At 42.8% G+C, this 26,812-nt stretch overlaps 1 protein-coding gene across 3 annotated transcripts in view; it reads left to right on the top strand.

Annotated features, from left to right (window-relative positions):
- ATPSCKMT (ATP synthase c subunit lysine N-methyltransferase) overlaps window positions 1–10,166 on the top strand; it is a 29,583-nt gene extending 19,417 nt beyond the window's left edge. For 2 of the 3 annotated variants that reach the window (XM_079917897.1, XM_079917895.1), the window contains one exon: window positions 8,651–10,166. In XM_079917897.1, coding sequence (XP_079774023.1) covers window positions 8,651–8,837 — 187 coding nt within the window. In that variant the 3' untranslated portion in view covers window positions 8,838–10,166. Of the gene's footprint in view, window positions 1–1,014; window positions 1,241–8,650 lie in introns of those variants that run through there. The other variant, XM_079917896.1, reaches the window with a different exon arrangement.
- Window positions 10,167–26,812: the final 16,646 nt, after the last annotated feature.

Below are 26,812 nucleotides of genomic sequence, written 5' to 3'. Positions count from 1 at the left end.
GCTCCACCAACTGCACATGAAACCAAGTTTAGAAGATGTAGGAAATGAGACTCTTCCACATACATTGTTCACTGTTGCTGGGAGATGGCATACACCAGGACAGGTGATAGCCAGAATAAAAAAAATGTAAGATTCCTGATATTTAAACCACGCAACTGGATACTACCCCACTGCCAAAGTACTTTCCCTGATGGCCAAAATTATTAAAGACCTGCTGTGAAGAATTCAGTGTCCTCAAGTCCAGGAGTCTCCTAAGCTTGTGCTAGTATGTGTATTTCCTAGCTTAGCCCTGGCCGAGTGCCTTCCAGAAAAGACCTTGAAGCCGTTGCAGAACATACGACAGGAGTCTACTTAAGTCTCGACAGACAAGAAGCACATCCCTTGGTTGTGTGGTGTGGCTCGTTGCCCACTGCGGCCCTAGTGTGATCAGCCCTTTATTAAGATGTTGGGGTCGTGTGGGCCATGGTGGAGTATTCCTCACCTGGTCTGGACAGCAAAGTTTGCTGACCCAGGCAGCAGGGGGTGCCAGTAGACCAGCCAAGGGGGTGTGCAGACTCTGCTCCCTCCTGCCCAACAGCCATCTCCCCTCTCCTTGGTGACAGGCACCAGTTATCCAGGTGTCAGACGTTGATGAGTTCAGGGAACGTGGGCCCTGCCCGTTGTCTGATCCCATCCCCTGGGCGTCAGGATGGGCTATGGGCAAGTAATCCAGTTTCCTCCAGTGAGGTTGGAGGGTCCATCCGCTAGCAACTTCGGGAAAGGTTTTGCGGCAGTAACACGTGAAGTTTTAGCAGCCATTTTGCAACCACTGGGGAAAAAATGAAGATGAAACCCAAGATACTGAGGCTGGAGGAGCAGAAAGAAGGAAAGACTCTGGGTCTTTCTTTGATGACGCACTGAGTGGCTGAACCGACCTGGAGCCTCTGACTTCAAGACATCTTGTGCGGTGAAGTGATAAAACCATGTTGTTCTTAAGCTGTTTTTACGTGGGTGCTGTGTTATTTGCACCCTCAGCAGCCTGACGGAGACAGGAGGGTTGAGGCTGCATTGGGGCGAGAGGTGCCCGGCAGTGTGAATGAGCCCACTCCCCCAGTCTGGAGGGCCCTGGAGGAGGCAACACCTGCTAGCGAGGTTGGAAGGTATGTCTGGAGTGTCCCAGAGAGACGGCGAGCTCCCAGGAGCAGGGAAGCCTGCTCCCAGAGTGGTGTTTGGGAACTCTTTACCAAGTCAAGGGGGCTGTGAACTTGGACATGGCCTTCACAGTGACATCCGAGGAGAGCATCCTGTCCTTGGGGACATGGGCAGGGATGAGTAATAGCAGAGCTTCAGCTGTATCCCTGCCCCAGGGAGTTCTGTAGGGGGAGAGATGATTTCTCAGGATGGGAAAGGAATTAGAAAAAGGAAGAAATCACCTTAGACTGCCTTTCTTGACAGGTAGGGTTGCCAAGTAGAGGAGCTGTGTTATGGACTGCACGTTTGAGTCCCCCAAAATTCCTGTGTTGAAATCCTAACCCCCCCCCACAGTGTGATGGTATCAGGAGGTGGGGCCTTTGCTTTAGGTCATGAGGGTGGGGCCCTCATCAACGGGATTAGTGCCCTGATAAAAGAGACCCCCAGAGAGCTCCCTCACCCCTTCTACCACGTGAGGACACAGCGAGAAAAGGGCCATCTGTGAACGAGGACGCAGGCCCCCACCAGACTCTGGATCAGCCAGCGCTTTGACTTTGGACTCCCCAGCCTCCAGAACTGTGAGAGGTAAATGCTTGGTGTTTAAGCCCCCCAGTTAGAGCAGCCCAGGCTAAGACAAACTGGTACTTAAGAGAGCCACGCTTGGCACTGCCCAGACTTGTCCGGGCCCTAGCCAGCATTCCCTTAGCTCTGATGAGGAAAGGAAGTTAAAGGGAGCTAAGCTTCAAGAGGACTCTCCCACGTGCCGGCTGTGAAGGGCAGCAAACCATCCCGCTGACCTGATGGTCAGGACTGAATAGGCTCCAGAAGTTCTACTGGGCCGTTGGAGGGTGTGGTTGGACCATGCTCGCAAAGGAGGCCTCCCCGGGAGGGGTCTCCTCTCCAGGTCTCCCTTCCAGGCTCACACGGGGGAAGCTTTTGGCAGTTTGTCCCTAAACTAACATGGGTGATGTAAAAAACTAGAATTAGAAAAGGGAGCAGAAGAAACTGCATTGATAAGCAGAGTGACTTCTAGATGGTAAAGGGTCCTGAAAAGACATCCTAAGAGGTACAGAGTGGTTGTGATGTTTATCCTGGGTGAGAGACGGTTCGGAGGAAAGAGCTTTCAGCTTTTGAAGGGCTGCCAAGCAGCAGCAGAAAGGAAAGTGATAACACGGCTGTGTGCCTGGGTTTCCATGCACTGGAACTGTCCCGTTCTCATCCTCAGGGAGGTGGCACCGTCTTTACTTATTTTTCCTTTTTTAACCAAGGGGCGGGTGGTGGTGTGTCATCATTAACTTGCTCAGTTACAACCTGACCCGGAGGCGCAGGGTCTTACTGCACTTGGCTGCTTCCCTGCAATTCGACCTGTTCTGTGGCTCTGGGGTGTGAACTGGGGTCATTGGGTGGGTGCCAGAGGGACGTGACGTTCACCCTCAGGATGAAGTACAGTCCTAATAAAGTCATTTAAAGTCAAAATGTGTTGCCTCTGGACCTGGTGAGTCCCTTGTCACTGGAGATGCTGGAGCAGAGGCTGGACAGCCACTTGGTGGGGATGTTGCCGAAGGGATCCTTCCACAAGCAGGCTGAGTCCTAAGACTTGAAATGATGATGAGTTTTCCCATCTTAACGGGGCCGCCAACCTCCGGGGGTCTGGGAGGCATCACAGCAGCCTTCAGCGGTGAAGGCGAGTCACACAACTGCAGAACTCAGCATCCCCAAACACAAGGAGGCTGTGATTTGCTAACAAGGTAGTTGAAGTACTGGGGTGCAGATGAGTGAAGAGAAACGTATCAGGACTCCAGCTGAGAAATGTGTAGGACCAGAGAAGGAAGTTGGAATCTATAACCACCCCCCCGCCAAGGGCTCAGCTGGAGAGAACACAGTTGTGTTCCCTGGGTCCTGATTAAACCAGGGGACTGTTTTTGAAGACTCTGGTGGAAATAGGTCACTAACAGTGCCTCATTCCCTTCTGACACTGCCTCACCCATAACCTTGTCCCCGGAGCAGCCTTCTGAGGATCAGAAGCCCCCGACCCTTCTCCAGTTTGTCGGCCCAGGTTTGGACATCTGGTGCGGCTGGCGGATAGACGCGAGCTGAGCTACGGGATTCGGTGTTGAGAATTTTAACTGGAGAACAGAAGAATTGGGAAAATCTTAGTGGAAGTTAAAGTTATGAAGTTGAGGCCAGAGGAACTTGGTGTGAGAGACGAGAGCCAGGTTTCTCTCTGGGTCAAGGGCTCCGTGCAGGGGCCAGGCCATGGTGCTGGGGACATGGAGGGTGGGACCCCCTGCCAGGTGCCTGCCCCCACCCGCCGGGTGGCAGGAGGACCTGTCACTGTCCCTGGAACGTCTCAGCTGCCTCTTCATCAGAGGAGTGTCCTCTTCCTTGAAGAGCTCCATTTAGGAACTAGATTATTTTGGACGAATGAAAATACTACTCATCATAGCAGGTATTAAACAGGAGGAGCTCTTTTTCCCCAAAGATGGTGCAGGTCATATACTTAAATGGAAAAAGATGAATATTTGTATAAATGTAAGAAAATCTCCATCTAAATAACACAATAAAGTTTTTCGCTCAGGTAGAAAACTTTAGTCGTCAGGATCCTCTCGGGCAGGACTCCTTCTCCCTTCGGAGTGAAGTGTTGCTGTAATAAGGACGTGTTACAGTTGTATTGGAATTGGTGCACTCGTGACCCAGTGGACTGATGCAAATGGGATATGAGCAACAAAAACCATATGCCTGGGCTTCCCTGGTGGCGCAGTGGTTGGGAGTCCGCCTGCCGATGCAGGGGACGCGGGTTCGTGCCACGGTCCGGGAAGATCCCACATGCTGCGGAGTGGCTGGGCCCGTGAGCCATGGCCGCTGAGCCTGCATGTCCGGAGCCTATGCTCCACAATGGGAGAGACCACAACAGTGAGAGGCCCGCGTACCGCAAAACAAACAAACAAAAACCATATGCCTTTTCCAGGTAAGGGAGATTAGATGTCTTAACTCTTTCTCATTTAATATTATGGTGTGAACGTTATCCGGAAGGATGGATAAAACAGTAGCTCATCGATCACTAGGTTTAATTCAAGGATTCGAGGGAGGAATCAAGTGAGTTTTCTTCTCTGTAATATTGTAGGATGAGCAATTGGGCAGCTGTGTCAGAATAATTTCACAAAACTCCATCTATATCCCAAACTCCGTGGATACATTCGTTTGGCGAGGTCTTGTATGGTTGGCTATAAATATAGCTTTGTGGTATTGTCCGTGGGGAACGTGACAGCTGAAGAAGGGGCGGCGTGTCACAAGACATTAGGCGAATGCCCGTACCGCATAGCTGGTAGTCAGCAAAATCCTAAGGCAAGTTCACGAAGCTGTTGCTGTTCCAGTGATCTTCCCTTTACCTCCCCCTGCACTGACCTTGTCCCAGGCTCTTATCCTTTACCCCTTTACCTTTTTGGTTTTTGCACATTTTTTCACACTTTAACATTTAAAAAATTTTTTATTGAAGTATAGTTGATTTACAATGTTGTTTTAGTTTCAGGTGTACAGCAAAGTGATTCAGTTCTACATATATGTATTTTTCAGATTCTTTTCCTTTATAGGTTATTACAAAATATTGAGTATAGTTCCATGTGCTATACAGTAGGTCCTTCTTGTTTATTTTATATACAGTAGTGTGTATCTGTTAATCCCAAACTCCTAATTTATCCCTCCTCCCATCTCGTAGCCCCTTTTTCACATCTCTGCTATTAAGCCACATTTTCAAAGGCATTTGCATTTCGTTAAGGAGTGTGTTAATATGAATTTGAGTAAGACCAAAAGAGATGAATTTGTAATGGAGAAGTGTCAGATTCCTTGCTTCCACCTGCCCTTACCCCAGTCTATACTACTCAACTGGTACATCCGTGACAGCTTGGAAAGGCAAACTGTGGTTGCCGGAAGTTTCTCTTGACTTGAAAATGTTAATTATGAATGGAAATTCGTAGTCCAGAAACTATGATAGTGCTCGTGTAATGACTGTCTACCATGTGATCAGCCTTTTACATACTTTATTTTTAATTCTTATGTTAGCTCTGCAGTGTAGACATGGTATTTCTTAGTGGGGTAAATGGAGGCATTTAGAGAGATTCGTTTGCTAAGGCCCAGGCACTACTAGGCAAGTAGTGGAGCTGGTATTCAAACCCAGGCCCTCTGATATTAAATCTGAGATTTCCCCCATTTCACTGCCTGGGCAGGATGCAGGGGACATTCTGTTGCTCGGGAATCAATCCCGTCTACCCAGTTAGCTTATGTATGAGCAACACTTGAGAAACTCTGAAGCCTGGGTTCTATCACATGGTAGCGGGCACAGGGTGGTCCTCGAGTAATAATAATACCTTCTAAGCAGAACTGAATTCCCATCTACCTGCCTGATAGGTCTACCCCACCTACAGATGGGTTAGTGCAGACAGACCACCTATGCTGGGAAATAAACGACTGGTGAAAAGTACCCATCTGTATTAGTTTGCTCAGGTTGCCGTGACAAAATGTCACAAAATGGGTGGTTTCAACAACAGAAGTTTATGTGTCACAGTCTGGAGGCTGGACATCTAAGATCAAGGTGCCAGTAGGGTTGGTCTCCTTGGCTTGCAGATGGCCGCCTTCTCACTGCGTCCTCACGTGGCCTTTCCCCTGCGCACGTGCATCCCTGGTGTGTCTTTCTCTTCCTGTAAGGGCACCAGTCCTGCCAGATTAGGGCCCCACCCTAGTAGCCTCATGTTAACTTAATCACCTCTTTAAAGGCCCTGTCTTTGAGGTCCTGGAAGTTAGGGCTTCAACACGTGAATTTTGGGAGGACACAAATCAGTCCATAAGAACATCTGACCAAGTCAATTATGGCATCAGTTTCGTAAGTAAATAATTGGACCTAGCCTAAATGTGCATCATTTGGAGACTAGTTAGTACCTTCTGGTCTGTGTGTCTGGAGCAGCTGTGAAAAAAACTACAGCAGAGTGACGCGTACCAATGCACGTGTGATTTCCGGAGAGAGGTTCCTGTGCTGTGACACGTGTTCTTCAACAATGCACATTAAACATCACCTGCCTTATGGAAAAGTTGGGTTAATGGGAGACTATTCAAAATGGGTGCAACCTTGAAATCAGAGCATTAACAGAAAGAATCACTGGTACCTGGGGAGATTACCTGGACTGTCCAGATGGACAGCTCAGTGGCACTGGAGACTGCCCCAGGGGATAATAATTTATTCAAATAGCGTGGGAATGCTGGTTTGGGGGAACAGCACAGCAACGATGAGTCTCCTAGGGCTTCCACTTGCTGCAAGCCCAGGACTGTATAAGCCCTTGGGCGATGCAGACCCTCCTTTTACAATTTCTTAAAGTACAACAGAAAGGGCCCCAGGTTGAGAGCTACTTCCCTTCCAGCCGAAGCTTCCAATTCTGCTCTCATCATTCAAAGCTAAGCTCCCCTTGCAGGAAAATCACACATGAACCAATATGACTTACAGGTTTTTCTCTACTCTCTGCACCAGTGGTCTGCAAGTTAATTGGTGTTATAACAATAGGTGTTGCTGCAGCGTGGGATGTTGTCAGGTATAACGAACAAGTGGCAGAACAGTGATGCTTGCATCTGTTTATGTCATCACGGAGCATTCACATGCTCACACATGTGTTCTGTTTCTAACACACACACACACACACACACATCCTGCCCGAAGTCATCTATGAATATAGGAGAAACTGGTAATAGCTTTTGCGTCTCAGGAGGGTGGGTGGTGTTTGGGACTTGAGGTAAGAGGAAGATGTCTTTCATTACATATTTAAAAAATTATTTTTTGCATTTTTACCATACATATGACTTTTCAGTGAAAAGTTAATTTTTACAAGTTCAGATAGAAGGTTAGCTCCAATTCACATATGAGATGCCACTTTTTAAAGCACATCTGAGGGACTTCCCTGGTGGCATAGTGGTTAAGAATCTGCCTGCCAATGCAGGGGATGCGGGTTCGAGCCCTGGTCCAGGAAGACCCCACGTGCCGCGGAGCAACTAAGCCTGTGTGCCACAACTACTGAGCCTGCGCTCTAGAGCCTATGAGCCACAACTACTGAGCCCACGTGCTGCAACCACTGAAGCCTGTGCGCAGCAACGAAGACTCAATGCAGCCAAAAAAAAAATAATATGACAAAGGATTAATCTCCAAAATTTACAAGCAGCTCATGCAGCTCAATATTAAAAAAACAAACAACCCAATCCAAAAATGGGCAGAAGACCTAAATACGCATTTCTCCAAAGAAGATATACAGATTGCCAAAAGATACATGAAAGAATGCTCAACATCATTAATCGTTAGAGAAATGCAAATCAAAACTACAATGAGATATCATCTCACACTGGTCAGAATGGCCATCATCAAAAAATCTAGAAACAATAAATGCTGGAGAGGGTGTGGAGAAAAGGGAACCCTCTTGCACTGTTGGTGGGAATGTAAATTGATACAGCCACTATGGAGAACAGTATGGAGGTTCCTTGAAAAACTAAAAATAGAACTACTATACGACCCAGCAATCCCACTACTGGGCATATACCCTGAGAAAACCATAATTCAAAAAGAGTCATGTACCACAATGTTCATTGTAGCTCTCTTTACAATAGCCAGGACATGGAAGCAACCTAAGTGTCCATCAACAGATGAATGGATCAAGAAGATGTGGCACATATATACAATGGAATATTACTCAGCCATAAAAGGAACGAAACTGAGTTATTTGTAGTGAGGTGGATGAACCTAGAGACTGTCATACAGAGTGAATTAAGTCAGAAAGAGAAAAACAAATACCATATGCTAACACATATATATGGAATCTAAGAAAAAAAAATGGTCATGAAGTACCTAGGGGTAAGACGGGAATAAAGACACAGACCTACTAGAGAAAGGACTTGAGGATATGGGGAGGGGAAGGGGAAGCTGTGACAAAGTGAGAGAGTGGCATGGACATATATACACTACCAAACGTAAAACAGATAGCTAGTGGGAAGCAGCCGCGTAGCACAGGGAGATCAGCTAGGTGGTTTGTGACCACCTAGAGGGGTGGGATAGGGAGGGTGGGAGGGAGGGAGACGCAAGAGGGAAGAGATATGGGAACATATGTATATGTATAACTGTTCACTTTGTTATAAAGCAGAAACTAACACACCATTGTAAAGCAATTATACTCCAATAAAGATGTTAAAAAATAAAGCACATCGGAGAGAGACCTGCTCAGCAATGCTGTGGAGCAGAAAGCTGGGCTGTTGTGACCATGTACGTTGGTAAATGAGTGGAAAATTGGAGAGCTGGGTATTTCAGGGCACATCCACCGGCAGTCAGAACTGCGCTTTTGTGAAGATGGAGAACTGAATTTCAGTGGTTTGTGTTGGTTACTTGTTGTTTGTGATTTCTTTTTCATCGTGCTGGTTACATATTGTTTGTGATTTCTTTTTCATCTTTTTTTTTTAGGCCTTGCCGTGCAGCATGCGGGATCTTAGTTCCCAGACCAGGGATCGAACCTGTGCCCCCTGCTTTGGGAATGTGGAGTCTTAACCAGTGGACCACCAGGGAAGTCCTTTCTTTTCATCTTCGGGTCTTTCCCTCTTTCTCCCCTGATATGTGTCTTTATCATCAAATGGAACAGACAAACACGTGATTTGTATGATTTAGGTCAGCAGTCCCCAAAGTTAGAGACTGGAAGACAGGAGGTGGGTGGAGCGAGGTGGTGGATTCAGTGGGTGAGGAGGGAAGCGGGCAGCCCTGAGCAGAGATTCCCTTCCCTGGGCCAGACCTTCCCCTCCGCCACCCTCCTTCCCAGCCACTGTAGGTCACGTCCAGCCCCCGCCCCCCCCACCTTCGCCCTCGGTGTCCTTTACCTCCTCCTTCTCTGGGAGATTGCCACTAACGTTTGGAACGGGTCACGCCCAACACCAAATTTTGACAGCAAGTTAAAAGCCAAAATGCATTCTCTTTTGCTTTTTGTACTGCCTAAAAAAGGACATCCTGCGTAGATTAGCAAGTGACATGCACGGACAGTGCTGAATGGAACCTTTAGGTTATTGATTCTAAATAACCGTAACTCCTGTCTGAAATGTTTCCTTTGTGTCTAGGGAGCCCTGAGTGAATGCTTCCCGGGACTGGCCGTTCACTCCCAGCCCTTCAGGCAGCCCGTTTACCTTGGGCATCCCTGTTGGAAATGCCTTCTGTAAACGTGACTGAAACCAGGCTCCCTGGCACTTCCCACCCACTGGTCTAATTTTACCCCCTGGGGATCACCCTGAAGGAATCTAATTCTTCTTCCATGGGCTAGAATTTCAAAGATTTGAGGGACCGTCTCCTGTCCCCAGTGAATCTTCTATTCTCCAAGCTCTTCATATAAACTAACCTCCCTAGGCTGGTAACTCTCCTCTTAACAGAAGCTAGAGTTTGTATGATGATCTTTCTAAAGTGTGACTCCTGGACCCAGACATGGCCCCAGATGTGGCCCAACGAGCACAGAGGAGAACGGATGACCGCCTTCCTCATCTTCAAATTAGACGACACATGACACTCTCAACTCACATGGAATTTTTAGTTATGCTTCTAAGTCGTCATCTGTCCTATATAATAATCTTATATAAGCCACATTCATGGAGTTTTTTTTTTTTTTTTGACCCAAGTGGGTTTTAGTTTTTTGAAGCAAATAAAGAACCTTAAATATATTCCTTTTGAAATTTCATTGTGTTTGACTTGCCCGACTGCCAGGGGTTTTGAGGGGACTGCTGGATCCTAATTTCATCATCCAGTCATCTGGTTGCCCCTGTGCTGCCCACAGCTGTAACCACCATGCCATCAGTCTTCTCATCCACGTTGTGTGAAGGAAGCAGCCACAGAATGAGGCAGAACCCTGAGACCTCCCCACCTGTAACCTGTACTTTTGCTCTTCTGGCCGCACTCCTGGGAGGCTGTTGTTCACTGAGCTTATACTCTACTCAGTGATGCTCTCTTACAGCTCGTGTCCCTCTTTCTTGACTACAAGGATGTGTAGATGAGCGTGTAGCCAGAATGTCACCTCCACGTGGAATTCATCACTGTGTCCCAGCTCGGAAGACAGTGCCTGGATGTCTTAGGCGGTTGGTCCATAGTATTTGTTGAATAAATGGGCGAATGAAGGGTGTCAGGGGAGAGTTGTTCACATGTCTTACTGAAGTCCAGCTACACTGTTTTCCTTTATCCCACACCCAGTGATGTTGGCTTCCTAGTTAAAAAAGAAAACCCGCTACCCTGCCATGATTCATTCCTAGCCATCCATACTGTCTTCTGTAGTCCCTACATATTTTTTTTGACTCATTTTTTTTTATTATTTGCTTTCTCACATTTTTCTTAAAAAACAAAACAGGTTTATTGAAGTTTAATCGATACACAAAAAACCCCCCAACAAAATCCTGGGTGTATTTAATGTATACAGTTTGCTGAGTGGACATATGCACACACCTGTGAAACCATCACCACAGTCAAGGTATAAACATATCCATCCCCTCCAAGAGTTTCCTCCTACTCGTTTGTGTTTTGTAGTTGTTCTTGTCTTGGTGGTAAGAACACTTACCATGAGGTCTGCCCTCCTAACAAATTGTGAAGTGTACGATATTGAATTCTTCACTGTAGGCACTGTATTGAGCAGTAGACTTCTATAATATATATATATATATATATATATATATATATATATATAAATTAATTATTTATTTTTGGCTGCGTTGGGTCTTTGCTGCTGCACACGGGCTTTCTCTAGTTGTGGCGAGTGGGGGCTACTCTTCATTGTGGTGCACGGGCTTCTCATTGCGGTGGCTTCTCTTGCTGTGGAGCACGGGCTCTAGGCACGTGGACTTCAGTAGTTGTGGCACACGGACTCAGTAGTTGTGGCATGTGGGCTTCAGTAGTTGTGGCTCGTGGACTCTAGAGCCCAGGCTCAGTAGTTGTGGCGCATGGGCTTAGTGGCTCCGTGGCATGTGGGATCTTCCCGGACCAGGGCTCGAACCCATGTCCCCTGCATTGGCAGGCGGATTCTTACCCACTGCGCCACCAGGGAAGGCCTAGACTTCTAGAATTTATTCATCCCGTATAACTGAGACTTTATACCCACTGAACACAGCTCCTCTTTATCCCTCTACCAAGCCCTTGGCAACCCTCATTCCACTCTCTGCTTCTGTGAGTTTGACTATGTTAGATCCCTTGTGGAAGTGGACTCATGCAGTATTTGTCCTTCTGTGGAGGCCTACTTCACTCAGCACGGTGTCATCTGGGTTAGTCCGTGTTGTCACATACAGCAGGAGTCTGCTTCCTTTTTGCTGCTGTGCATAAACCTTCTCAGCCTGACTCTTTCCTGAGGTCCAGGTCTTGTCAGTCTGTAGTTTCCAGAATTGACCTTCCTCCCCTTTTCAGGACTAATGTTTGCACACTGCTAAGAGATCTCCTTACTTCTCCTCTGGTACATGATTTCTCCAACCTCCCCAGTAATAATCTTATTTCTGGACAATATTTTATTCCAACATGGATTCATTAAGAGCAGTTAACTGACCCAGCTGTCTCTCTGTAGATTAAAAAAGCCCTAGTTGGAATACATTTTGCTATCCATTCTGTTTTTTAAAACTTTCTTTCCCTTTGGATGACTATGAAATTCTCGCAGTGCTGGTTTCTTCCTGAGTAAATGAGTCTAAATTTGAAATTTCTTTCTTTCTCTTTTTTCTGGCCACACTGCTCAGCACATGGGATCTTAATTCCCTGACTAGGGATTGAACCTGTGCCCCTGGCAGTGGAAGCATGGAGTCTAACTACTGGACTGCCAGGGAAGTCCCTAAACTTGCAATTTCTAATGAAGAAGTTTTTCTTAGCATAATCACTAATTGAGATAACATTTCTCTCTACTGACAATTTTTCATTTATAATATCTCAATTCAAAATCTAAGTATTTTGGGTGGTGGGTTCCAAAATAGAACAATGGGTTTCACACTCACCCTGTGTTTCTGCTTGTATTTACAATTTACAAATCACTTTCCACTGTCCATCGGTTCAGCTCAGCTGACTTTTCTCCTCCTCTCTCAGACACTCACCTTCATCTTATCTTCCATTCTGTCTCTCTTGCATTTTGGGACCTGGCATGTGCTGTGTCCTCTTTCTGTTCTTGAGGAGGTGTTAGGTGTTTTCCTTCCACATTTTAGTTTTTACAAATACAGTTTTTGATCGCAAAAATTCACACCCTTACGAAGCCTCTTGTCGTTTTCTGTTCACGTTTAACTAGGCATCATCTTGTCTTTTTTTTGTTTTTATTTTATTTCGTAGCCTATCTGCTGATGCAGCATCACTTTTGTTTCCAGTAAATGAAAGGAAAACATTTCCACCCACTTAGTAGTTAGGCAAAGGGAAGAAAAGAAGCTTGAGCGCTCAGCAGTTCTCTGAGGTAAGTACATGATGGATTGACATTTCATTCTGTTTCACTGTTTGGTTCACAGATTGGTGTTTTGTATCTTCTGTAGTTTGGTGATTATTTGTTAAGGTTTTTACTTGATGCTTTTTAAGACAGGGATTTGATCCTATATAAAAAGAGTTTCCATTAAAACAGAAGGTTCTGATTTTTTTTTTCAGGCATAAAGAATTACTTTGCTACAGAATGCAATGGATTATGTTTAGCGTGATAGGAACAAACAAATATTTCAAATTATCCATATGACTGTTGGTCAAATCCTGCAAACTGCTAGCAAATGTGAAAATAATCCAGACTGATTATGATGAATTTTGTCCCAGAATCAAAGGAACTGTTGCTGGAATTAAAACAAGAACGAGGATCTTACTGCTCCATTTGTCTGTGGAGGGAAATGATGAAGGACAGGGGTTTGCTATTGACAGTTTTTCTCCCACAGAGGGAGAAAGCTTCAAAGTTTCAAAGTGGGTTTGATATGGTTTTTTTCTTTCAGTTGTCAATCCTTTGTTCAGAAAAACCAATATTCTGGCCTAAGGAAATATCAATGGAAATGTCTTCCAAGTGTTGGCCAATAATGATACCATATAAAAATACCATTTAGAATGTTTTAACCTAATGTTTTAAGGTGTTAATGGTAAAATGTGAAAGCTATATGCTTTTAAAAATTGAGGTATCATTTACATACAGAAAGACAAACGCGTACCGTCGCCTAACTACTACACAGTCGAGATATAGAATAATCCCGTTACCCACAAAATTCCCTTGTGCCTTTTGTGGTCAGACCCTCTCCCCACCCTCACTCCCTGACAGTCACTCATCTGTCTCCTCTCCCTCTATTTTCCAGAATATTGTATGGATGGAATCATAGAGAATGTAAGCCTTTGAGTCTGGCTGCTTTTTTTTTTTTTTTTTTTTTTTGTGGTACGCGGGCCTCTCACTGTTGTGGCCTCTCCCATTGCGGAGCACAGACTCCGGACGTGCAGGCTCAGCGGCCATGGCTCACGGGCCCAGCCGCTCCGCGGCATGTGGGATCTTCCCAGACTGGGGCACGAACCTGTGTCCCCTGCATCGGCAGGCGGACTCTCAAACACTGTGCCACCAGGGAAGCCCCAGTCTGGCTGCTTTCACTTAGCAAAATGTATTTGAGATTGTTTCGTGTTTATTAATCTTTATAGCTGAGTAGGGGTCCACTGTATGGATATACCCGACTTTATCATTCACCAGTAGAAAAAATTTGGATTTTTTTCCCTACAACTCTTGATGATTATGAATAAAGTCGCTACAAACATTTGAATAGTGTTTATTTTATTTTATTTTTTTTTGCGGTACGCAGGCCTCTCACTGCTGTGGCCTCTCCCGTTGCGGAGCACAGGCTCCGGACACGCAGGCTCAGCGGCCATGGCTCACGGGCCCAGCCGCTCCGCAGCATGTGGAATCTTCCTGGACCGGGGCACGAACCCGTGTCCCCTGCATCGGCAGGCGGACTCTCAACCACTGCGCCACCAGGGAAGCCCTTTATTTTATTTTTCATTTTTGCTTTTTTGTGAACACGAGTGTTTGTTGAAGTTGGGTAAATCCCTAGAAATAGAATTGCTGGGTGTTCGTTATGTTATAAGAAATCGCCAGGCTGTGGCTGTATTATCCGCATTCCCACCAGCAGTGCAGGGGGAATTCTGCTTGCTCGGCATCTTCATCAGCACTTGGTTTTCTGAGTTTTCTCCTCTCGTTCCAATAGGTTTGTTCTGGTTTCTTATTAGGGCATCATTTTGTATTTTCCTAATGATGTAATGGGGAGCATCTTTTCCTAATCTTATTTGCTACCCATAGCAAATCAGTTCTTTAATGAGGTGTCTGTTCAGATCTTTCGCCTGTTTTTAAAATTGGGTTGTTTGTTTACCTATTATTAAGTTTTGATAGTTCTTTATAAATTTAGGATCCAAACATATATCAGACATGTGTTTTATCAGACATATGTTTTGCCAACATTTTCTCCCAGTCTGTGGCTTCTCTTTTTCCTTCGTTTAGCAGTGTATTTTGCAAAGCCGAAGTTTTTAAAAAAAATTTATTTTATTCAAGTATAGTTGACTTACAATGTGTTAATTTCTGCTGTACAGCAAAGTGATTCAGTTATACATATATATACATTTGTTTTCATATTCTTTTCCATTATGGTTTATCACAGGATATTGAATATGTTCCCTATGCTCTGCAGCAGGACCTTGTTGTTTGTCCATTCAATAAATAATAGTTTGCATCTGCTGACCCCAAACTCCCAATCCATCCCTCCCTCCACCGCCCTTGGCAACCACAAAGCTGTTCTTTATGTCGCAAAGCAGAAGTTTTTAATTTTGATGAAGTCCAACTTAATCTATCTTTTATGAGTTGTACTTTCATATCATATCTAAGAAATTTTGCCAAGTCACAAAGTTTTTCTCCTATGTTTACTTTTGTAGTTTAGGTTTATAGTTACAGTTTTAGGTTTTACATTAAGGTCTATGATCCATTTTGGGTAAAATGTTGTGGAATAAGGTATGAATTAAGGTTTATTTCTTTGCATGTGGCCATCCAATTATTCTAGCAACATTTGTTGAAAAAACTGTTCTCTTTTGAATTGTCATTGCATTTGTGTTGAAAATCAGTTGACAAAATATATGTGAGTCTACTTCTGGACTGTGTGTTTTGTTCTACTGATCTATGTGTCTATCTCTCTTCAGTTCCTTACCATCTTAAGTATTACAGCTTCATGGTAAATCTCAGCTTTGTTCTTTGTAAAAAGTGTTTTGGCTTATTGCAGTTCCTTTGCCTCTCCATGAAAATTTTAGAATAAGCTTGCCAATTTCTACAAAAATGTCTACTGGGATTTTGAAGGAATTTGCATTAAATCTATAAATTAATTTGGGAGAATTGACATCTTAACAATATTGAGTCTTCCAATCCATGAACACAGTATATCTCATGTTTATTTAAGTATTTAAATTTTTTTTGCCAGCATTTGGTAGTTTTTAGCATACAGATCTTGAACATATTTATTGGATTTGTACCTCAGTAGTTCATGTTTTGGGGTTCTATTGTAAATAGTAGTTTAAAAAAGTCAATTTCCAATTTTTTATTTCTGGTACCTAAAAGTACAACTGTTTTTTATATGTTGATCAGGACCCAGTTATTAGTCCTTGTAGCTCCTTTGTAGGTTCTTTGGGATTTTTTTTTTTAAACATCTTAATTGGAGTATAATTGCTTTACAATGGTGTGTTAGTTTCTGCTGTATAACAAAGTGAATCAGCTATACTTATACATATACCCCCATGTCCCCTCCCTCTTGCGTCTCCCTCCCTTCCTCCCTATCCCACCCCTCTAGGTGGTCACAAAGCACCGAGCTGATCTCCCTGTGCTATGCGGCTGCTTCCCACTAGCTATCTGTTTTACATTTGGTAGTATATATAAGTCCATGCCACTCTTTCACTTTGTCCCAGCTTACCCTTCCCCCTCCCCGTGTTCTCAATGGGATTTTTAATGTACAGAATCTTATTGATGGCTTTTCATTTCTCACTTTCTCTTATTAAAAAATGAAATAGGGATATTAATCTCTGATTTCTCCCTCCTTTTTCATGGATTAGTGAGAGAATTCTGAAAAGCAAGCTTCTTGTAAGAAAGGTGTAATAAACATTATAATTGTAATGTATTTTAGTTAAGAAATCTATTCAGATAGCAGTTGATACATGTGATAATTACAATTCAAATCCAGTATGATCAGTGCCCTCTAAAATCTATTGTATATCCACAGTAACAGTGCGGGAATGATGTTAAACATAATGGAAATTTTATCCTCCAGTGTTTTAAACCTTCAGGAGCTTCTCTAGGTTTTTACATTTTCTAAAGAATAACGATTGAGCTTTAGAGCTGTAGGTCAATTTATATCATCTGAGGTTATGAGATAATTGTCATACTTTTATAATTATCTTTTAAGAGTGATCCTTGTTTTAATGAATATCAGATTATAGTTAGTTTCCTTGGACTGGTTGCCATTTCTTTTCCAAAATTAAAAACACGTATACACACACTGTATTTCAAAAGGAACAATGGTGAAATTTTTGATGAGTCAATGGATAGTCAGTGCAAAGTGAAAAAACTAGAGAATAAACTTCAATAGTTGCAAATACCTGCCTTAACTATGGCTGTACTTTATTAAACTTCATTGATCAATTTTTTTGTAAAATGGTAAGCATGTTGAGGAAAGGGAGAAAGTGGAGCATAATCAATGAATAGACGTGATTTGCCTCCTACTGAAAAATAATCATTGCAGAATATTTTATGATAATTATCCTAATAAAAGAAAGAAGGAGTGATTTTTTCGCCATTTTATTAGCCATTATCCTATACAAATGTAGCTTTGATGACACATTTTTACATCTACACTCTATGATATATAAAAGTAATGACAGGGCTTCCCTGGTGGCACAGTGGTTGAGAGTCCGCCTGCCGATGCAGGGGACACAGGTTCATGCCCCGGTCCAGGAAGATCCCACATGCCACGGAGCGGCTGGGCTTGTGAGCCGTGGCCACTGGGCCTGCACGTCCGGAGCCTGTGCTGCACAACGGGAGAGGCCACAACAGTGAGAGGCCCTCGTACCGCAAAAAAAAAAAAAAAAAAAAAAAAAGCAATGATAAAATTCTATTTAAGGAAAATAGATGCCACTTAAAGAAAATTATTATGATTTTTAGTGTTTTCATTTTCATCTTAATTGTAATAACTTTTAATATAATTTTTGGGACATAATCAGATTTTCAAATATCAGTATTTTGTCTGATGCTTTGTTTTTTTTTTAAAACAGGAACTAGTACTTTACTGTTAGGGCACTGATTGTTTAAGTGTACAGTTCAGTGGTTTTTAGTATATTCACAAATTGTGCGATCATTGCCACCATTTAACGTCAGAGCATTTTCTACACCCCAGAAATAAACCCTGTGCCAACAGGCAGTAACCCCCAACCTCTACTTCCCCAGCCCTTGGAAACCAGTAATTTGTTTTCTGTTTCTATGAATTTGTCTACTCTGGAAATTTCACCTAAATGGAATCATACTATATATGTGGCCTCTTGCGCCTGCCTTCTTTCACTTAGCATTATGTTTTCAGTGTTTATCCATGTTGTAGCGTGTAACAGTACTTCATTACTTTTTATGGCTGAATAATATTCCACTGTATGGATAGGCCAGATTTTATTATCCATTCATCAGTTGATGGACATCTGGATTGTTTCCACTTTTTGGCTATAATGCATAATGCTGTTATGAACATTTCTATATGAGTTTTTGTGAGAACATTCGTTTTCAATTCTCTTGCTGGGTCTTATGGTAATTCTATATTTAACTCTTTGAGGAACTGCCAAATTACATTCCAAAGTGGCTGTACCACTTTCCATTCTCACCAATGACATATGAGGGTTCCAGTTTCTCTGCGTCCTCACCAACACTTGTTATTGTCCATCTTTTTTATTATAGCCATCCTAATGAGTATGAAGTGGTATCTCATTGTGGCTTTGATTTGCATTTCTCTAATGATGAATGATGTTGAGTATCTTTTCATGTGCATATTGGCCACATATATGTTCTTTGGAGAAATGTCCATTCAAATCGTTTGCCCATTTAATAAATTAAATTATTTATCTTTTTTATTGGTGAGTTGTAAGAGTTCTTTAATTACTCTGGACACTAGACTTTTACCAGATGTATGATTTTTAAGTATTTTCTCCCATTCTATGGGTTGTCTTTTCACTTTCTTGATAGTGTCCTTTGAAGCACAAACATTTTTAGTTTTGATGAAGTCTAATTTATCTTTCATTATCTTGTGCATTTGGTGTTATCTAAGAAATAATTGCCTAACTCATGGTCATGAATATTTACATTTATGTTTTCTTCTAGGAGTTTAATAGTTTTAGCTCTTACGTTTGAGTCTTTGATTCATTTGGAGTTAATTTTTGTATATGGTGTGAGGTAGAGTTACAGCTTCATTCCTTTGTATGTGGATATCCAGTTGTCCCAGTCTCTGTTGAAAAGACTTATTCTTTCTCTGTTGAATTGTCATGCACCTTTGTCAAAACTCAATTGACCATACATAAGTGGTTTAATTTCTGGACTCTCAAGTCTATTTCATTGACCTGTAAGTCTATTTTTTTTTTTTTTTTTGCGGTACGCAGGCCTCTCACTGTTGTGGCTTCTCCCGTTGCGGAGCACAGGCTCCGGACGCGCAGGTTCAGCGGCCATGGCTCACGGACCCAGCCGCGCCGTGGCATGTGGGATCTTCCCGGATCGGGGCACGAACCCGTGTCCCCTGCATCGGCAGGCGGACTCTCAACCACTGCGCCACCAGGGAAGCCCTGTAAGTCTATTCTTATGCCAGTACTGCATAGTCTTGATTGCTGTAGCTTTGTAGTAAGTTTTGAAATGGTGAAGTGTGAGTCTTCCAACTTTCTTCTTTTTCAAGATTGTCTTGGCAATTCAGGGTCCGTTGCATTTCCACATGAATTTTAGGATGAGCTTGTCAATTTCCGTTAAAAAGTCAGCTGGGATTTTGATAGATGTCTCATTGAATATGAATACCAATTTGTGGAATATTACCATCTTAACAATATTAAGTTATCTTCCATGAAATTGGGATGGCATTCTATTTCTTTAGATCTTTAATTTCTTTCAACAATGTTTTATAGTTTTCCATGTTCAAATCTTGCACTACTTTTGTTAAGAGTATTCCTAAATATTTTATTCTTTTCTATGCTATTGTAAATGGAACTGTTTTCTTTTTTTTAATATTTTATTTTATTTTTTAACATCTTTATTGGAGTATAATTGCTTTATAATGGTGTGTTAGTTTCTACTTTATAACAAAGTGAATCAGCTATACATATACATATATCCCCATGTCTCCTCCCTCTTGCCTCTCCCTCCCACCCTCCCTATCCCATCCCTCTAGGTGGTCACAAAGCACCAAGTTGATCTCCCTGTGCTATGCAGCTGCTTCCCACTAGCTATATATTTTACATTTGGTAGTGTATATATGTCCATGCCACTCTCTCACTTTGTCCCAGCTTACCCTTCTCCCTCCCCGTATCCTCAAGTCCATTCTCTACATCTGCGTCTTTATTCCTGTCTTGGCCCTAGGTTCTTCAGAACCATTTTTTTTTTTTAAGATTCCATATATATGTGTTAGCATATGGTATTTGTTTTTCTCTTTCTGACTTACTTCACTCTGTATGGCAGTCTCCAGATCCATCCACCTTACTACAACTAACTCAATGTTGTTTATTTTTATGACTGAGTAATATTCCACTGTATATATGTGCCACATTTTCTTTATCCATTCATCTGTCGATGGACACTTAGGTTGCTTCCATGTCCTGGCTATTGTAAATAGAGCTTCTATGAACATTGTGGTACATGACTCTTTTTGAATTACGGTTTTCTCAGGGTATATGCCCAGTAGTGGGATTGCTGGGTCATATGGTAGTTCTATATTTAGTTTTTTAAGGAACCTCCATACTGTTCTCCATAGTTAATTTACCCAACTCTTAATATCATTATTGGGCATTTAATTATTTATTCCTTTTTGAAAACTTGGTTGCCGATTTCCACTTGATAGCCTCATTGTTTCCAAGATCTAAGATAAAATTTAAAATTTCTGTTCTTTTCAAGTCTGTTATATCTGACATTTTGTTCTTTAAGTAATTAATTATGATTTTACAAGGGTGATTTGACCTCAGGACATTAACTAACAGACATCTGTTTTTAAGAGATTTGCTACCACTATTAATCAAGGAAGATGAACATGAAAATAAGATCCTAAGTAAACTTGCTAATTGCTAATTTGATAATTTCTTGTAGTTCACCTTATCATTGTCTCTCCTTTAAACAAAGCCAGCTACAAAGAAAATATTCTTAGGTGAATAAAAACATGTCCTTTCCTATACTTAAAAAAATCAACTTATGTCTAAAAAGTTTAAGTTTAGTTACCCCCAGTTCAGAGAATTCCAAAGCATTCCTCAGTCTGAAGGATATTCTTAGAGGTGGAAAAAAAGGAAATTGTGCTACAGCAAAGCAAATGAAAGTCTCAAAGTGAAAAATCTGTAGTGAGATGAATCGTCAATCACTCTTCAAGGTCTAATTCTTCCTATTGAATTTTCTTATTTTGGCTCAGTGACACATTCAGTGAAGGGTCATGATTTTATATAATTAATTCCATGACTATAAGTACTGAAAAAAGAGAGGTTATTAAAACTCGGGAGACTTCTGAGTTCTAGTAAAACCATTAAGAAGGAACTAATGTGATAATAAAATGAAAAGCAATTCAAAACTTATCAGCCTAATAAAGAATATTACCAAATAAAAATCTTTGAAAATGAAACAAAGGGAAAAAAAACCTCACCAGCTCAGATTAACAATCTGTTATGATGGGTTTGGCCCTCATTAAATCAGCCATGATGTCTTGAAGAGGGTATTTAATTACCAAGTGATTTGTAACCAGATTCATGGGAAAGTTATAGGGGGAATTGTAAGCATCTTGGCATCAGCAACACGCACACAAAGTCTAGCCACAAACGTGGTCTATCCTTTGGTACTCACCTGTCTTTTCTGTCAACCAGTTAGAAGCATTTCTTTCCTCTGCAAGGCAGTGAGTTACACATACAGTGCATCAAAATAACAGCATTCTGCCAAGAAGGACAAAGTATTTCATCTCTATGAAGGGAGTTTGATGTCAAGAAATGCTTTGTGGTGGATGGCAGTACGTACAGGTCTCCCCCCTCCATTTTTACAGTGGTGAAGGGAAGAGAGGATTAAGTGTCCAACCTGGGACTCTAATTCCTTACTGCAGAAGAAAGGCTGGCTTTCCCCTAAGGGGACTTGTGCTCATTCCATCTTGTTTCTACACAGGATTGTAGAGCACACAACTATTACATTTTACAACCACCAACAAGCCTGAGATGAGCCATCATGCAAAATTCAGGTCATCAGGATCTCAGAGATGCCAGGTGTTCTCTCAGACAGCTCGGAGTGTCTGCTCCCACCTTAACATCCCTCATCCCTCATTCTCTTCAGCACCTTCCATTCCTGTTTCACTTCCTTCTCCCTCGTCTCCTTTCTTCAAGGCTCTCCTTCTCCCAGTACCCTTAAGTTACTTCTGGGTGCTGTCGACTGAAGAAAAACTCACAACCTAAAAGTTGCCAGTTAAGTTTTATTTGGGGGACTTTCTGAGGACTATAGCCCAGGAGGCAGCCTCTCAGATAGCTCAGAGGAACTGCTCCGAAGAGGTAAGGGAGGGGCCAGGATACAAAGAAGTTTTTGCTGAAAACAAAAGAAAACAAAACACGTAGTTGAACATCAAAAGATTGCTGCTGATCACAAAAACCAGACATCTCAAGTTAATGATTTTAGTGCTTTTCTATGTATGGGAAGATGCAAGAGTCTGGGCTCATTGAAATTATTCTCTAGATATGCACCTTAACTATCTAGGACCAGTATCCTGTTTTTCTCCATCCTGAATCCCCTCAGGGCCCAAGGTGGTGGTGGCTACAGTGGCTGATGGCGTGATGGCCACAACGTTTGTTGTTTACTGAAATGGCAGGCCACATTCTTTGTCCACAGTGCCCAGCAGAGTCTTAGAAATCTCACTGTTCTCAACTCCCCAGGCACAAAACCCATGCTTGTGAGCTTTCCCGTAATAATCTCCAGTAATTATAAAATTGGAATGGACTTTAAGAAGTAAAGGTAACTGAGAGGTAACTGAGGAAGTGGTGTGCGCCCCATCACACAGAAGTGGCTGGACTGGAATGGGAACACCATGCCCTTGGACCTTCCTAAATGCCTGATGAGTTAATTCACACCAGGCTGGTAATAGCCAATGCTGGCACATTGTCAAGTCTCTGAAGTGTTTTTTCCAGAAGTATATAGAGCCATTGGATGAATCAGTATGGTACATCTTCTTGGAGCATGAATTCAACTAGAACTGATATTGGGAAAAAACTGAAAGACTGTGTTAAGCTATTGTCTCTCACCTTCCTCCACCTTTCCGTGTTCAATGTTGTGGTGTTGGGCTGAGACTCTGCAAACACGATTCTACTTTGGAGCCGCTCCTTTTTGGGTGCTGCCTAAAGGGGGCGCTAAAGGGTGGCTGCTAGGCTGGAGGGGGAAGAAGGGACCTCCTTCTTCCTGTTTGTTTCCTGTTAGTGACCACCCAGGGACTGACTGCCCAGTGACAGTTTCTTACCCCGCAGCATCCAATGTTCCAGTAGCAATGGTTGCACTTTTCCCCACATGTACAGAACCCATCTCATTGGTCCCCTTAGAAACACCCGCACTGCTGTTTATGTTTCCTCCCGCAGAGAGCTCCATCCCCTGTGGGACTCCGCCTCTCTGCTTCTAGGGTTTAAGGATCCCAACTGCTTCCTTTTGTTTCCCAGCACTGGGGGGTTGGTTGCTTTCTGCATTACAACCTCTGTGAACCTTGGGGTCCCCTATTTCCATTTTTTAGGTCACCAGTGCTTGGTTATCAACTTTATATGTTAAATTCTCAGTTAAAATCGTGGGCGTGGTTTCTGTTTCCTGTCCAGACTCTGACTGATAGAAGTACTTCAATTCGTATTTACGATTATATTAAAATAATCATAAATATCTATGGAGTAGAGCACAGAATTTAATTACATTTAAAAGACAAAACAGTGACTTCCCTGGTGGTCCAGTGGTAAAGAGTCCACCTTCCAATGCAGGGGACGTGGGTTCGATCCCTGGTTGGGGAACTAAGATCCCACATGCTACAGGCCAAGCCCGCGTGCCACAACTATTGAGCTTGCACGCCTGAACGAGAGCGCCTGCGTGCCGCAAACTGCAGAGCCCACGTGCCACAACTAGAGAAAGAAAACCCGCATGCCACAACTAGAGAGAAGCCCCCGTGCCTCAAGGAAGATCCCGCGTGCCGCAACTAAGACCCAACGCAGCCAAAAAAAAGAAAAGAAAAGAAAAAACAGGAACTTCTTCAAAGGAATTTGACACCTCTTCAGAAATGCCTCCTGCATTCCCTTCCAGACACCTTCATTATCTTCCTTTAGGGGTACCGTAGTGGGAAAGTTTAAGAAGCAGTGGTTTGAGGAGTTATTCCCGAGGGTGTATTAATGCCAGGAGCGGGGGCTTCCAGAGACGAATGCCTTCATTTAAAGAGATGGAGATGGCGCGCTGGTTGGGAGGATCACTTTTAGCAGCTCTCCACAAATTTTACCTACGAGCAAGTCGGATTGTATCATCAGAGATGAAGAGTGTGTGACTTTAAATGGCATTATGCAAGTAATGATCGGAAAATAGCAATGGATTGGTATCAGAAGCACTGTTTTCCTGAACTCTATAAAATTCTAATAGAACGTTTCAGCTGGAGCTGAGTGGCCCACCCCATATGGGCTGGGTAGTTCATGCATGAATCAGAGCTTTAAACAGCCCTTGGAGATGGGATAAGTCGAAACTTCTGATTGGAGCCAGAGCTAAACTAGCAGCTGTGGTTTGTTCTGTTCACTGATCAGCAAAGCTTCTGTTTCACATTGGAACACCCCTGCATATGCTTGGCAGGTGGATGGCATCTTCTTTGCGACTCCCAGAGAAGACATAACCACGGAGCATCATCCTTCTTGAGCAGGCTCCCAATGCCCTTCTTGAAGAAAATAAGGCAAGAGAACAGCAAGAGAGCAACTCATTCTTGAGAGTGTATCAAACATTAAATTGTTCATAATGCAGTTTAGTGTCAGGAGATAAATCAGTCTTTTTTTAAATCATAAATTTATTTATTTATTTATGGCTGCGTCGGGTCATCGTTGCTGCGTGCGGGCTTTCTCTACTTGTGGCGAGCAGAGGCTACTCTTCATTGCTGTGCGCGGGCTTCTCATTGCGGTGGCTTCTCTTGTTGCAGAGCACAGGCTCTAGGCGCGTGGGCTTCAGTAGTTGTGGTGCACGGGCTTAGTAACTCTGCGGCATGTGGGATCTTCCTGGACCAGGGCTTGAACCCCTGTCCCCTAGCATTGGCAGACGGATTCTTAATCACTGCGCCACCAGGGAAGTCCTGATAAATCAGTCTTGCGTTGCTAAAGTGGTAAATGCAATGGTAACGATAGAAACAGGTACACAGCCTCCTAGTACTGCAAATAGAAAACCAGGGCATGGAAATTACACTGTGGTCAAAAGTAATGTCCAGTAATAGTTGCGTAAGATGTATGGAATAGGTTGGGATCGATGAAGCTGCACATGTGGGTTTGGGTCAGGCCCATGAAGCTTATGGAATCTAGGTAAAGCTTTCTTCTACTGTTAAGTGTGTAAAATTGCATGAGTATGAATGACAAGGTAGTCTTTATGGGAAGGGAACCCCTAAAAAAGGGCAACTTGAGAAGAGGACCCACCCGATCCCCTTGCCTGATTAATGGTCAGAAGTAGAGAGCAGAGAGAATCTGTGATAGGAGAATGATCTATATGAAAACATCTTTCCATGCTACCTGGCGGAAGCTTCCTGAAATCATGGAAGCACAGAATATGAAACTCTGGAATGCTAGAGTTGGTTCTATAACACACAGACACCCTTTCCTAGTTACAGGTAAATTTTTGGATTCCTTCGCTTATATCCTTGAAAATAACGAAGCCTAGAATTAATTCACCTGAGAAACAAAACTTAAACACAACCCAGATAATTCACTTACTGAATTATATTCTTAGAAATGAAAGCCAGTCTCCCACCCAAATGTATTTTAAGGTCCCCTCGTTCCATGGGATGGTCCTGAGAAGTTCTGCAGTGAGGAAACCCGTTAAATGTTTTATCCATTTTTTTCAACTTTATTGGAACACACAATTCTTTTTTCATGTAGCATCTCTTAAGATCCAGTGGAACCTGCATTTTTTTTTTTTTTTTTTTTGCGGTATGCGGACCTCTCTCCGCCGTGGCCTCTCCTGTCGCGGAGCACAGGCTCCTGACGCGCAGGCTCAGCAGCTGTGGCTCACGGGCCCAGCCGCTCTGCGGCATGTGGGATCTTCCTGGACCGGGGCACGAACCCGTGTTCCCTGCATCGGCAGGCGGACTCTCAACCACTGCGCCACCAGGGAAGCCTTTTTTTTTTTTTTTTTTTTTTAATTTTCAACATGGACTTTAACTTTTTTCTGCTGTCCTCGATTTTGTGGTTTATGTTTTTAGAGGTTTTTTTCATATTTTTTTCCATTATGGTTTATTACAGGATACTGAATGTAGTTCCCTGTGCTCTACAGTAGGACCTGTTGTTTAATCCATCCTATATATACTAGTTTGCGTCTGCTAATCCCAAACTCCCAATCCTTCCCTCCCTCACCCTACTCCCCCTTGGCATCCACAAGTCTGTTCTCTATGTCTGTGAGTCTGTTTCTGTTTTGTAGATAAGTTCATTTGTGTCATATTTTAGATTCCACATGTACGTGATATCATATGGTATTCGTCTTTCTCTTTCTGACTTACTTCACTTAGTATGATAATCTCTAGTTGCATCCATGTTGCTGCAAATGGCATTATTTCATTCTTCTTTATGGCTGAGTAGTATTCCATTGTGTGTGTGTGTGTGTGTATATATATATATATATATATATATATATATATCTAATGAAGGACAAGCTCCAATATCTTGATTTAATCGTATTACACAATCAAATTTTCTATAAGAATTTTGGAAATTTTCCCAACCCATATTATTATTATTTCCCAACCCATATATTATATATATATATATATATATCTCACATCTTCTTTGTCCTTTCATCTGTCAACGGACATTTAGGTTGTTTCCATGTATTGTAAATTGTGCTGCTATGAACATAGGGATGCTTGTATCCTTTTGAATTAGAGTTTTGTCTGGATATATGCCCAGGAGTGGGATTGCTGGATCATATGGTAGTTCTATTTTTAGTTTTTTGAGGAAGCTCCATACTGTTTTCCATAGTGGCTGCACCAATTTACATTCCCACCAACAGTGCAAGAGGCAGTGGAACCTACATTTTAAAGATCAGTCTGGGAGGTGGCCTAAAATATTCTCCTGCATATAGAAACAAGTTGAAGATTGGTGTCTTCTTTTGGAAAATTTATTGGAACTTATTCTTAGGTATCTTGATCTAAACAAGTGAGTGTGATAATCATAAGGATT

Source organism: Stenella coeruleoalba (assembly GCF_951394435.1).
Source record: "Stenella coeruleoalba genome assembly, chromosome: 3".
Classification (NCBI taxonomy): Eukaryota; Metazoa; Chordata; class Mammalia; order Artiodactyla; family Delphinidae; genus Stenella; species Stenella coeruleoalba.
The sequence above is the reverse complement of the archived record's forward strand: the minus strand, read 5'-3'. Positions and strand labels throughout refer to the sequence as shown.